Source organism: Carcharodon carcharias, chromosome 22 (assembly GCF_017639515.1).
Source record: "Carcharodon carcharias isolate sCarCar2 chromosome 22, sCarCar2.pri, whole genome shotgun sequence".
Taxonomy (NCBI): Eukaryota; Metazoa; Chordata; class Chondrichthyes; order Lamniformes; family Lamnidae; genus Carcharodon; species Carcharodon carcharias.
In genome coordinates, this window is record NC_054488.1 from 53893094 (window position 1) to 53907385 (window position 14292).

Below are 14292 nucleotides of genomic sequence, written 5' to 3' on the forward strand. Positions count from 1 at the left end.
CCAGCATCCGCAGTTTTTTTGTTTTTATCTCTTGCTTTTTTAAAGCCTCTTTTGTGTGCAAACCCTTTAATTTACAGCACAGACATTGAATTTATATGCAAATTCAGAGCAATTTGAAGCCTTATGGAGAAAACTAGTGTACAGATTTTAAAAATATTTGTCTCCATCACAATATATTTCACCATTTTGTCCCATCTGTCATAGATTTTCAAACAGATTGCTGGGAATTTGCATGGTTATCAGTTTTCTACATGGTGACATATATCTTTTTTTTTGGTGGCAAGTATTACAATTTGCATACTTTTTTCCCAATGATACACTGGATAGCTGACAGTTTCAAAGTCAGGTATCAGGTGCCCAAGAACATCAGCATCTGAATGTCGGAGTCCCTCCAGCACAAACTGTGTCCTCACCAGCATCATTCCCCTCCCTGGTTACTGTCTTTGAACCTGTCTGCTGGGTGCATCGCTGTCCTATTTGATCCTGAGGTAAGCTTCCGATCTCATAATCCTCCCCATCACAAATTATTTCCCTCCATTTCTGTCTTCGCCTTTCTGCTGCTGCGACCCTTATCCATGCCGGTGTCACCTCCACACTCAATTATTCCACCGCCTTCCTGGCCTGCTTTCTGTCCTTCACCGCCAGCCCATAAACTTCAGCTCATCTAAAACTCCATTGCCCATATCCTAACATGCCCCACATTCCACTCGCCCATCACCCCTAACCTTGCTGACTTATTTTGGCCCCCAGAGCCCGAATGCCTCAGACCTTAAATCGTTATTGGGTTTAAATTCCATCATGCCCTTCATGGCCATTTCTCTTCCATTCTTTGACCACTTCCACTGCACAAACTACACATCTGTATCTTTCCACCTTGTTTATGCAGTGCTTGAACATGGTTGTTTCTTTATGTTCTCTAAATAAGTTACAGCCAGGTTGTTGGAATGCAGAAAATTCTACCCACAAAGACAATTTTCAACAAATTATTTTCTAATTAGACTTGCCACTGCCTTGAACCGCTGCAGTCCATGTGGTGTAACTACACCTACAGCACTGTTAGGAAAGGAGCTCCAGGATTTTGACTAGGTGACAGTGAAGGAAAGGCAATATAGTGTAAGTTAGGATGATGCATGACTTGGAGGGAAACTTGCAGAAGCTGGTGTTTCCAAGCCTCTGCTGCCCTTGTTCTTCTGGGTGGTATAGGTCAGAGATTTGGAAGATGTTCTTGATGGAGGCTTAATGCATTGCTGTAAAGCATCTAAAAGATAGTACTCACTGTTCCCAGGAGTGTGCTAGTAGTAGAGGGATTGAATGTTTAAGGTGCTGAATTGGATGCTGATCCAGCGGACTGCTTTGTCTTGGATGGTGAAGCTTCTTGAGCGGTGGAGCGGCACTTATCTAGGCAAGTAGAGAGTATCCTGTCACATCCCTGACTTATGCCTTGTAAACGCTGGATAGGCTTTGAGGAGTCAGAGGTGAGTTACTCTCCACAAAATTCTCAGCTTCTGACCTGTTTTTGTAGCCACTTAAATATGATGGTCCAGTTATATTTCTGTCAGTGGTAACCCCCGGGATGTTGATAGTGGGGCATTCAATGATAGGAGTGCTGTTGAATGTCAAGGAAGATGGTTAGATTCTCTCTTGCTGGAGATGATCATTTTCTGGCACCTGTGTGGCCTGAATGTTACTTGCCACTTATCAGCACAAGCCTTTTTTAAATTAATTTTTTTGGGATGTGGGCATCGCTGGCTAGGCCAGCATTTATTGCCCACCCCTATTTGCCCTTGAGAAGTTGATGATGAGCTGCCTTCTTGAGCCCCTGCAGTCCCTGTGTTGTAGGTACACCCACAGCGCTGTTAGAGAGGGAGTTCCAAGATTTTAACCCAGTGACAGTGACGGAATGGTGATATATTTCCAAGTCAGGATGATGAGTGACTTGAAGGGGAACTTCCAGGTGGTGGTGTTCCCGTGTAAATGCTGCCCTTGTCCTTCTAGATGGTAGTAGCTGTGCGTTTGGAAGATGCTGCCTAAGGAACTTTGGTGAGTTTCTGCGGTGCATCTTGTAGATGGTACATACTGCTGCCACTGTGTGTTGGTGGTAGATGGAGTGAATGTTTGTGGAAGGGCTGCAAATCAAGCTGGTTGCTTTGTCCTGAATAATGTCAAGCTTCTTGAGTGTTGTTGCAGCTGCACTCATCCAAACGAGTATTCCATCACACTCCTGACTTGTGCCTTGTAGATGGGGAGTCAGGAGGTGAGTTATTCACTGCATGATTCCTAGCCTCTGACCTGCTCTTGTAGCCACAGTATTTATATGGCTAGTCTGGTTTGGTTTCTGGTCAGTGGTAACCCAGGATGTTGATAGTGGGGGATTCAGCAATGGTAATGCCATTGAATGTTAAGGAGCAATGGTTAGAATCTCTCTTGTTGAAATGGTCATTTCCCGGCACTTGTGTGGTGCAAATGTTACTTATCGTTTGTGAGCCCAAGCCTGGATATTATTCAGGTCATGCAGCATATGGATACAGACTGCTTCAATATCTGCAGAGTTGTGAATGGTGCTGAACGTTGTACAATCATCAGCGAGCGTCCCAAATCTGACCTTAAAATGCTAGGAAGGTCATTGATGAAGCAGCTGAAGATGTTTGGGCCAGAACACTACCCTGAGGAACTCCTGCAGTGAAGTTCTAGAACTGAGATGAATGTTGTCATGCCTTGCTGCATACAGGCAAGGACTGCTTTAGTTTCTGAGGGGTTGCAAATGGGCACTGAACACTGTGCAATCATCAGCAAACATTCTTTAGTATCGGTTCGTGTAGGCAAACTGTATGCGGCCTCAAGAGAGCACTTGTAATTTGAAGCGCTCTCAGTACAAATAAGATTTGTTAAATTTTTCCCATCCCTCTCAATGAATACATTCCACAGTTATGCATGTGCTGCAAGTTTAGTATCAGTGCAAAGCAGCTCTCAATCTTAGCGGGAGAGATTATTCTAATGACTCCCTTTCCTTTTATTCTGTTTTTGACTTTTATGGAGAGAATAAATATATTAAAATAAGAATATACCTAAAGTTGAACGTGTCATTCCCAAACCTAGACTGGATTCTCAGGACTTCTCTTGTAAATATTTTTTATTTCTGACCTGTCATTCAGTGTGCTTTCAGGATCTACCCATCAAAATCAGAAGATTATATTATTCTGAATGTCTTTGGGTGGGGTAGAATCTATAATGGAGCAGGTGGTATAGAATCTGCCGAAGGATTGAGTTTTATTTACTGAAATAGCCCTTTTCGGTATTTGTGTCTCAAATTTCTCGACCTGCCTTTTAAGTTCCCCATCAGTTCGTTGTGGCCTGCTGATTTTTCAATTGCATTAAACATATTTAAAGCCTTTGTATAGTAGGGTAATTTTAACAGTTTAGATTTCTAAAGTGCTTGCAAAATTAAGTATTGAACAAATCTTTCCAACTGTTTACAGTGATGCTCATTGCCATTAATTGCCTCTTTTACAGCATAGTCCATTCTTTGCTGAGCAGCTGACAGCATTCCAGGTCTGGCTTACATTGGGTGTTGAGAACAGGAATCCACCAGAGCAGTTGCCAATTGTCTTGCAGGTGAGTGTATAATCTGCGTAATGATGAATGTTACTGAGAAGGAAGTTATATGACCGCCTCTAAAATATTGTGGATTAATTTTGTTTTTGAGTACACTGGTGCATAAGTTTTTTTTAAAATTCACTCATGGGATGTTGTGTCGCTGGCTAGGCCAGCATTTATTGCCATCCCTAATTGCCTTTGAGAAGATGGTGGTGAGCCGCTGCCTTGAATCTCTGTAGCAACGCCCACAGTGCTGTTAGGAAGGGAGTTCCAAGGTTTTGATCCAGCGTCAGTGAAGGAACAGCAACATAGTTTGTGTTCAAAATCTATCCCATTTAGCCCAGTGATTCTGCCACACAGCATGATGGAGGGTATCCTCAATGTGAAGATTAGACTTTGTCTCCACAAGGACTCTGCTGTGGTCACTCCTATGAATTGTCATGCGACAGGTAGATTAGGGAGGACAAGGTCAAATAAGACACTCCTCTTGTTGGTTCCCTCACCACCTGCTGAAGCTCCTGCCTGGCAGCTATGCCCTTTGGGGTTCGGTAAGTAGTGGTTGCACCAAGCCGGTCTTGATGATGGATATTTAAATCCCCCCAGAGTACGCTCTATGTCCTTGCCACCCTCGGCCTTCCTCCAAGTGGTGTTCAACATGGAGGTGTACTGATTCATCAGCTGAGGGGGGATGGTAGGTGGTAACCAGCAGGCAATTTCCTTGCCCATTTTTGACCTGATTCCATAAGACTTCATGGGGTCCAGAGTCAACGTAGAGGACTCCCAGGATAACTCTCTCTGACTGTATACCACTGTGCTGCCACCACCTCTGGTGGGTCTGTCCTGTCGGTGATTTGGGGCATTGTCTGTAAGGTATGTTTTCATGAGTATGATTATGTCAGGCTGTTGATTGACTAGTCTGATGGACATCTCTCCCAATTTTGGCACAAGCTTCCAGACATTAGTAAGGAGAACTTCGTAGAGTCGACAGGGCTGTGTGTGTCATCATCATTTCTGGTGCCTAAGTCGATGCCGTGTGGCCTGTGCGGTTTTATTCTTTTCAGACTTTGTAGCAGTTTGATGCAACTGAGTGGCTTGCGAGGGTATTTAGAGGGCATTTTTGAATCAAGCACATTGTTGTGGGTCTGGAATTGGATATAGGCCAGACCAGGTGAGAACCGATTTCCTTCCCTAAAGGGCATTAGTGAACTAGATGGATTTTTACAACAAGCAACAATGGTTTTGTGGTCACTATTAGACTGGCTTTGTATTTAATCCCAGATCTATTATTTGAATTTAAATTCCACCAGCTGCCAGGGCATTAGTCTGGGCCTCTGGATTACTCGTCTAGTGACATTACCACTACCCCACCGCCTCCCCTGATCCTGACCATCATGTATATTTAAAATACACTGAATGGATTTCGCAGGGTAAAGGTTTATTTAAAAAACACATTGATCCATAATTCTTAAATATTTAATATAATTATTCAAGGTTTCATTCTAGAACTTCAGCTGAGTGACGTTTCAGCTTCATCTATGAGTAGAGTGCATTGTTATTGCCAGAAGGATCAAGCGCTCATTGAGTGAGGAAAATGTTGACTTGGCAGCTTATGTATTTACAGAACAGAACTTGTATTCATTCTGTGGGAATAGATGGATGAGAAGGAAGAATGAGACATGGTTTTGAAATGCTGAGAGATTTGAGCTTGCAATCGCTGTGTTTTTTTTTTCTTATCATTAGAAGCTCATTCTACAGAGTCCTATCAATGATGTTTCTAGTTATAGTGATAATGTGAAAGAGATCTGTTAGTTAAGTAAGTTTGGTGCTAATTTTTTCTCCCATCAGGATTTTTTCTCGAAAGAAATGTTTTGGCTGGATTGAAACATGATTTACTCAGGAATATATTGGGATTTACATTCTGCTGAAATAGACAGCCGCCTTTCTGGGGAAGTGTTCAAACTTTCAGAACTTGGTTGTTTCCCCATGCCATTTCTACCTGCTTTACTTGTCACCCTGTCACTGTTCGCTTCTCCCTCTGTTTCTGTGCCTCACTGTCGTCTTCCCTAATGTTTATCTGTCTGCCTATCCTCCTGTTTTCTCTGCTCCTCTTTATTATTTTTATTTTTCCCTCATTACTCTTTCCAGTTGATGGAACTGCAGCCAAGGAGAAGTAGCAGCATCAGGTCTTGAGCAAGCGTATGACTTAATCTGAAGGTAGGCAGTTTAGAGGCAGCAGGATTGGTAACCATTGTCAGATGTATTCTGCATGACATTACAAATACTGACTGGAGGAGAGACAGGTGGAGAGTCAGCTTTCTCCATTAACACTGGCAAAACCAAAGATTTTTTCAAGCAATTGTCTATATATTATTTAAATTGCCCTTAGCTTGCTTTGAATTTGGGAAGCAGTCCAGATTGAACTAACATGCCTTGGGTGTTCTAGGTGCTAGGTCTATCCTGCCATGAGTATCTTTTTGAAGTGTGAGAAACTTATTGAGTTCCATGGAAATTTGCTTCTCAAGGGCATCCCTGAAGTTAGAATGTAACAACTTTATTTGACAAGCCATCTTTGGATGTGTGTGAATGATTGGATTTAAATCTTGAGAAGTGCCAAAACTTTAGGTTAAAGGAAGATTCATTACTGAATTGATCCAAATCAGGATTTTGAGTTGAGGTGTCTTTTGTGTCTGATTAAATGAGTAGAGCTGGTGAATCTTGCCATTTAATGATAGATTGGTCACTATGTGGTATGCAGCATAAGCCCTTAAATCATAGAATTGCCAGCCCAGCAATTTCTAATTTACTTTGTAAATCATTTAGTTTTGGTATAATTTTTGATTCACATTTCTGTGAAATGGGTCTTCTGCACATACTTATCATGGCTACATTACTTTTCTTTGGAGCACTTGGTTAATTTTATATTAATTCCCTGTCTGATCCTGGAATGAAGATGGAACACAGTGCAAACTGGGGGAGGAACACTTCACCACTTCAAAACCAAAACAAAAATCTGCAGGGGCACAATTTATACTGCCGTTAAGTGAATGTATCCAGGATTGGTGGAATCTGGAAGTGCATGGATGAAGGTATTAGCAGATGGGTAAAGCAGAGTTGTGGTGCACAATGTTATGAAGTTTGAATTAGACAGTTTTTATGATGACTATATGACAGGAAAGGCTGGGGAAGGTATATAATTAGGATCTCAGACAGGCAGTTTGTAACAGTGGAAATGATGAGGAATGTTTTAGAGGTAGTGGAGAGGCTAGGAAACTGAACCCATGCCTGTAGATGCTGTTGCCGAGGGGGCAGCATGTAGATCAGGAAGAAAAAGGGACCAAGAAAAATATCTTTGAGGTACTCCAGAGCTAACCTTTTGGGAAAGCAACCACTGTAGAGATGATATGACTATGATTGGATAGATAAGAGGGAAAAAAAGAGGCCAATTAAATATTTCTCCTCAACTTTCTTTATTCCATCTTCATCCTATCCCTTTTGCTAATTTTTTTATTTATAGATTGCCCTTGTGTTTCTGCCACCTTTATTTTCTCTTTCAACTTGCTTTTATTTTCCTTATCCCCCTTTGTTAAAAGATACCTCACTTCCCAGTTATATGTTTTGCCACTAGCTTCTTTCCTGCTTGCATGTAACCTATTATTGCAGAGGAGCCACCATCTTCCCCTGAACTGGTGCCCATGCCCCAGAAAAAGGATACTCTCATCCTAATACTACCTGTTTACCGGTATTGAACACCCTAATATTTTGGTCCTTTCCTATTCTAGCACGTGGTTGGGGAAGGAATCCAGAGGTTACCATCCTTGAATTCTTGTCCCATACACTGCTTCCAAATCTCCTAAATTCATTTTGTGGGACTTCAGTTCTTTCCCATAACATTGAGATTAAACATGGACCACGATGACCTGCAATTCTTGCATTTTCTAGTCTTTCAGACGTGTACTCTATTCCAGCACTTGGAAGACTAAAAAGCATTCATGGGACAGGAGCATGCAAAAGTAGTGCCCACCCCTCTCAAGTCTCCTATTACTGCTGCATTCCTAACAGAACTGTTAATCTCCTCTCCACTCCCCTAGGTTCTCTTTTTTGGGTCATTGTAGTCCTTTTAATGGTCTTGTCCAGAATCCTCATCCTCATTATACAGGAAACCAGTGCTTCAAGTTTATTGGAAAGGATAATTTGCTCTAGATGTTCCAGCTCTTGCCTGTCTCTTCACATTTTCCCTGACCTGTAGATAGTCACCCCTCCTTCCTCACTGCTGCCAATTGTTGCTCTAAAATCCTGATATGACAGATTGTCTGCAATTCTGCCTCAAATGAGATATTGAGTGTGAATAAATTCTTGCAAATATGTTTGTCTGACTCAGCCTCTGCCACTCTAACATCTGTCATACAACTAGAGCCCTACTGTCCTTTCCTGTACTGCCACTTTTACTCAAAATGTTAGTTAAGTTGTAGCTTTTTTTAATATTCTTTATCTACTTAAATTTCTATTAAATGATTTTTCTCCTTCCTTTCTGCTCCTAATTCCCACTTACCTTCCAAAATGGGTATTTGGCAAGTATTCTGGCTTTGTTCCCAGCTCATTCCTATACCAGCTCACACTGTAGGAGGATGTAAAGATTATTTCTGTCTACCTTTTGCAGGAAACCTTTGAATCTATTAATATTCAACATTCAAAATTTAATGCAATAACACGCAGAATTCATGGAGCAAATAGAAAACCTTTTCTATGAATTCTGGCTCCCTGTTTAGTGCGTCTGAAGTTTGTTTGCTTAAAATTGATTGAAGCAAGCAAAATATTTGGAATCATAACTACATTCTTTTGGTTTTACTAGTTACACTTATGCCTTGTCTTCAGTGATTTTTAGCGTACTGCTTTGGCAATAGTAGGCGGTGCTGCAGCAAACAAATAATTCCCAGACACACATTTGAGGTTTATAAGGATCTGTGTTTTGGGAAGTTAGCTGTTAATCTGCTCATAAGTGATAACAGAATGAGCCATAATTTTTATTCATTTGTGTATTTTATGTATCTATAGCACCAAACTAGAGTGGATATTTGGGTCCTTTACCGAATGGCCCACTTGCATTGCCCAAATGAACCTGCTGGTGTTCATGCAATAAGTCTTGATGTCACCTGTTAATATGTTTGGGACAAGGACAGGGACAGTTCTTTGAGTGAGGGAAAAAAATCATTAAATGTTGGCACATGACATTACAATGTACTCTGGTAAAATGTTAGCAATTTTCTGTCTTGGGATGCTAATTACAAGTGTTGGGTGAACCTAGATATGCATCATTCCAGTATGATTTAGTGACATACTGAACATTTCTACAAAGTAGATAAGAAAGTGGAAAAAATAGTTGTCAGGTGACAATCTGCTTGAAAGACATATAATTCTTGGAAGGGTGCATTGCAGATTTACCAGAATGATGCCAGGGCTTAAAGGATCAAACTACAAGGACATGTTTTATGAACTTAGGGTGGGATTTTCCAGACTGGCCCACAACGGGGATTTTCCGGTCCCACCAAAAGTCAACGGACTTTTGGCTTACTCTCCGAATTTTCTGGAAAATCCTGGCCTTGGTTTTTATTCCCTTGAATTCAACCCGGTTGAGGGGGTGACCTAATCAAAGCGGTAAAAATGGTAAAGGGACTTGATAAGGAAGAGAAGTTATCTCCTTTGGTGAGGAAATCCTGAATATAATCTTAAAATAAATAATTTTGGAGTGAAATCAGTAAAGCCTTTCTCCCCGCCCACCCATTCCCTTGTTCTCCTCGCCACACAGACCAAAGGGAATCTAGAACCTGCCGCCTCCCCCCCCCTCCCCCAAATGTTATGGGTGCTGGGCCAATTGAAATGTTTAAGACTGAGATCAGTCTTTTTGTTAGGTAAGGGTATCAAAGGTAGGATCTGATTACATCAGCCATGATGTAATTGGATGCCGAACAGGCTTGAGAGGCAGAATGGCCCACCTCTCTTCCTATATAAGCATAATATTTATAGCAGTGGTGGTTTTTCTGGATGAAACTCTTTGTGTGATCTAATATTTTTTTCACTACATGCTAAGTTTACTGCTAGTTGTTATTATCTTAGGCTTAAAGTGTGAGCCCAAATAAATTTCTTTCACTATTTGAATGCCATTCTGTCTGTCATGCTGGTTGTCTCATATGTCAGATGAAGCTGGATGTTGCTCGTACCCAATTCTAGCTTAAATCTCCACTGGAACAAAGTGGAATTTGTTATGTTAAGCTAATTATTTCCCTGTCCTCTTTTCTGTAATAGGTGCTGCTTAGCCAGGTCCACCGTCTGCGAGCACTGGATTTACTGGGCAGGTTTTTAGATTTGGGTCCCTGGGCCGTGAGTCTGGTATGTATCCATTTCTAATATAAAGATTTTAAGTATTTCGTTTATCTTTCAATTCAGCTGTATCATAACTATACTGAGACCATTTGATATTCCTGCTGTACCAGACCAATATTTGAATTTTCAGAACTTGTGAAGATTTAGTAGATAATTTATGCTAAGGTGTATTTTCTTTTTGCCTGTGTAAAGGTAAATTTTCATAATTTGACACCCAGGCTCTTAACTCCTGATAGACCACTTCAACGTTAGTTGTGTTTCTTTGTTTTCTTTTTAAAATTTAAATTGGGTTCAGTTTTATTGGAATCAATTTCTAGGAAGTGAGCAATCTAAACTTGGAATGGCACAGCAAGTTCAATTATATTTTGCTTTTGCAGTTCAGTGCAAATTGGAATCACGTGTTTTCTTTTGTGTTTTTCCTTGACAGGCCTTATCTGTTGGTATTTTCCCATATGTTTTGAAACTGCTTCAGAGTTCAGCTCGGGAATTAAGGCCCCTTCTTGTTTTCATCTGGGCAAAGATCTTGGCTGTGGATAGTGTAAGTAATGCGGTTGCTTTATTCTAAAGGAAACATGTGAAAAACATCTTACAAGGATGCGGATTAAAGTATGCAGCTCCTTGTTTTCACTTTGGCAGCAACTAGGATTTGTTGGTGTGAAATGAGAATTTTCAGGATAGCTGCTGAGCACACCTTTGTCTAAGATGAAATGTAGTACTTCAGTTACATGGATAGATTGGAGAAGCTGGTCTCTGTTCTCAGAAGAGAAAGCTGAGAGGTCTGGACAGAGGGGGTAGGGAGGAGAAACTGTTCCCATTAGTGGAACGATTGAGAACTAGAGGCACTGATTTAAGGTGACTGACAAAAGAATCAAAGGCAACTTCAGAAAAACTTTATTATACCGTGAGTGGTTATGATCAGGAGCATATTGCTTGAAAGGATAGTGGAGGCAGATCCAATCATGGCTTTCAAAGAGGAATTGGATAAGCAACTGAAGAGAAAGATTGGGGGTGTGGGCCACTGCCTAAACTGCTCTCGCAGAGACCTGGCACAGGCTGAATGATGACCTGTGCTGTAAGTATTCTAAATTCATTCCATGATTCTATATGAATAGAACCAAGATACCGGGAAATCTATTGTGCCACACATATTGTGTGCATGCTTAGGGTGCGTCATTGCTGTGCTCTTAGAGTACGTCAGTCCAAAGCTCAGCAGTAAGATGACAAGTTTTAAATTATTCCATTCATGTATTTCACAGGTGCAGTGGAGTATTTGAACATACAGTCAAGGAGCAGTAGGCCATTCGGCTCCTTGAGCCTGCTCCGCCGTTTAATAAGTTCATGGCTGATCTGATTTTAACCTCTGAAATCTGCATCCCACCCACCCCCGATAACCTATCACTCTCCACCTTACCAAGAATCTATCCACCTCTGCCTTAAAAATATTCAAAGACTCTGCTTCCACCTCCTTTTCAGGAAAAGATTTCCAAAGACAATCAACCCTCTGAAAGAGAAAATTTCACCTCATCTCTGTTTCAAATGGGTGACCCCTTATTTTAAAACAGTGACCCCTAGTTCTAGATTCCCCCACAAGAAGAAATATCCTCTCCACATTCACCTTGTCATGACTATTCAGGACCTTATGTTCCAATCAAGTTACCTTTTACTCTTCTAAACTCCAGTGGTTACAAGCCTAGTCTGTCCAACCTTTCGTCATAAGACACCCTGTCCCTCCCAGGTATTAATCTGGTAAATGTTCTCTGAACTACTTCCAACGTATTTACATCCCTCCTTAAATAAGATGACTAATACTGTACACAGTACTCCAGTTGTGGTCTTACTAGTGTAACTGAAGCATAACCTCTCTACTTTTGTATTCAGTTCCCCTTGCAATAAATGATAACATTGATCGCTTTCCTAATTACTTGCTGTACCTGCATACCTTTTGTGATTCATGCACTAAGACACCCAGATCTCTTTGCACCTCCGAGCTCTGCAATCTCTCACCATTTAGATATCTTTTATTCTGCCTGCCAAAATGGACAATTTCACATTTTTCATATCCGACTCGATTTGTCAGATCTTTGCCCACTCACGTAACCTATTTATATCTTTTTGCAGCCTCCTTATGTCCTGTACATAAATTACTTTCTTACTTATCTTTGTCTCATCAGCAAATTTGGCAACCATCCCATCCATCCCTTCATCCAAGTCATTTGTATAAATTGTCAACAGTTGAGGTCCCAGCACCGATCCATGTGGCACACCACTCATTACATCTTGCCAACCTGAAAAATACCTATTTATGCCAACTCTCTAATTCCCATTAGCCAGCCAATCTTCTACCCATGTCAATATGTTACTCCCTATACCATGAGCTTTTATTTTATGCAATAGCCTTTGATGTGGCACTTTGATCAAATGCCTTCTAGAAATCTAAGTATAGTACATCCACCGGTTCCCCTTTATCTTCAGCATGTTACTTCCTCGAAGAACCCCAACAAGTTGGTTAAACATGATTTCCCTTTCACAAAATCGTGTTGACTCTGCCTGATTGCCTTGAACTTATCCAAGTGCCTTGCTATAGCTTCTTTAATAATAGCTTCTAACATTTTCCCAACGACAGCTGTTAAGCTAACTGGCCAGTAGTTTCCTGCTTTCTGTCTCCCTCCCTGGAGTTACATTTGCTATCTTCCAGTCTAATGGAACCTTTCCCGAATCTAGGGAGTTTCAAAAAATTAAAACTGATGCATCAACTATCTCACTAGTCACTTTTTTTAAGCCCCTAGGATGAAGTTCATCAGGACCCAGGCACTTATCAGCCCGCAGCTCCAACACTTTACTCAGTACCACTTCTCTGGTGATTGTAATTTTCCTGTTTTCCCCTCTCCCTTCCATTTGCTGATTTATAGCTGCTTCTGGAATGTTACTTGTACTCTCTATAGTGAAGACTGACACAAAATAACTGTTCAATTCATCTGCCATTTCCTTATTTTCCATTATCAATTCTCCAAACTCACTTTCTGTTGGACCAATACTCACTTTGTTAACTCGTTTTTAAAAAAAATATTTATAGAAACTCATACTATCTGTTTTTATATTTCTGGCTAGCTTTCTCTCGTACTCAAGTCTTTCCCTCCTTATTAACCTTTTGGTCATCCTTTGCCACTCCTTATGTTCTGTGCAATCTTCTGGCCTTCCACCTATCTTTGCACAATTATATTCTTTTTCTTTAAGTTTGATACTATCTTTAACCTTTCTAGTTAACCACAGATGGTGTGTCTGTCCCTTGGACTTGTTCTTACTCGTTGGAACGCATCTATGTTTTCTGAAGTATCCCTTTAAATGTTTGGCACTGCATCTCTATTGACGCACCCCTTAACCTAATTTGCAAATTCACTTTAGCCAGCTCTGCTTTTACACCCTTGTAATGGCCCTTGTTTAAGTTTAAAAACAGTGTCTCGGACCCACTCCTCTCCCTCAAACTGAATGTAAAATTCAAGCATGTTATGGTGGCTGCTACCTAGGGGTGCCTTCACTATGAGATCATTAATTATTCCCATCTCGTTGCATAATACCAGGTCTAGTATAGCCTGCTGTCTGGTTGGCTCCAGAACATGCTGCTCTTAGAAACTATCCCAGAAACATCCTACGAACTCCTTATCTAGGCTACCTCTACCTTTCTGACTTTTTCAGTCTATATGTAGACTAAAATCTCCCCTGAATAATGCCGTGCCTTTCTGACAAGCTCCCGTTATTTCTTCCTTTATGCTCCATTCTACCGTGTGGTTACTATTAGGAGGCCTGTACACTTAACTGGGAGGACAAAACACAGCGGAAGGGACCTTCACATCATGAATGAAGGCCATTTTATGATTGTTCAATACCGTATTGTCATCCTCAATCTTTCTGTATTGTTCGGTACTGTTGACCACTTCAATCTGCTCTTCACTTCTATATTTGCACGTCGGAACACAGATACGGCATCTCAATTCGAATGTGCCAGATCAGCTTAAGGTTGCATCCTTTGCCTATTCCTCTTCACCACTTACATCCTACTTTTGGGTAACTCCATTTGCAAGCATGAGGTCAGCTTCCACGTGTATGCTGATTATGTCCACTCTGCATGCTTTTCACCATCATTACTGCAGACCTGCTGTGCTATCCAGCTGTTTGACTGATATTGAATCCTGCATGATGTTGGCTAAACTGAAGCTGCTCTGTTTGACTTTCCTTAGTATCTGTGGGCATCAGAGTATCTTGTTCTAACGAGCTGATAACTGAAAAATCCTTTTTTCTCCAAATGCTTTGAACATCCTGGTT

General features: G+C 41.0%; 1 protein-coding gene across 5 annotated transcripts in view; it reads left to right on the plus strand.

The window, feature by feature from the left end:
• The window catches only part of rptor (regulatory associated protein of MTOR, complex 1), a 337285-nt gene that overhangs the window by 179338 nt on the left and 143655 nt on the right, over positions 1-14292 (plus strand). For all 5 annotated transcript variants that reach the window (XM_041216771.1, XM_041216772.1, XM_041216769.1 and 2 more), the window contains 3 exons: positions 3511-3612; positions 9895-9978; positions 10400-10510. In XM_041216771.1, the coding sequence (XP_041072705.1) occupies positions 3511-3612; positions 9895-9978; positions 10400-10510 (297 nt within the window). The remainder of the gene's footprint in view (positions 1-3510; positions 3613-9894; positions 9979-10399; positions 10511-14292) is intronic.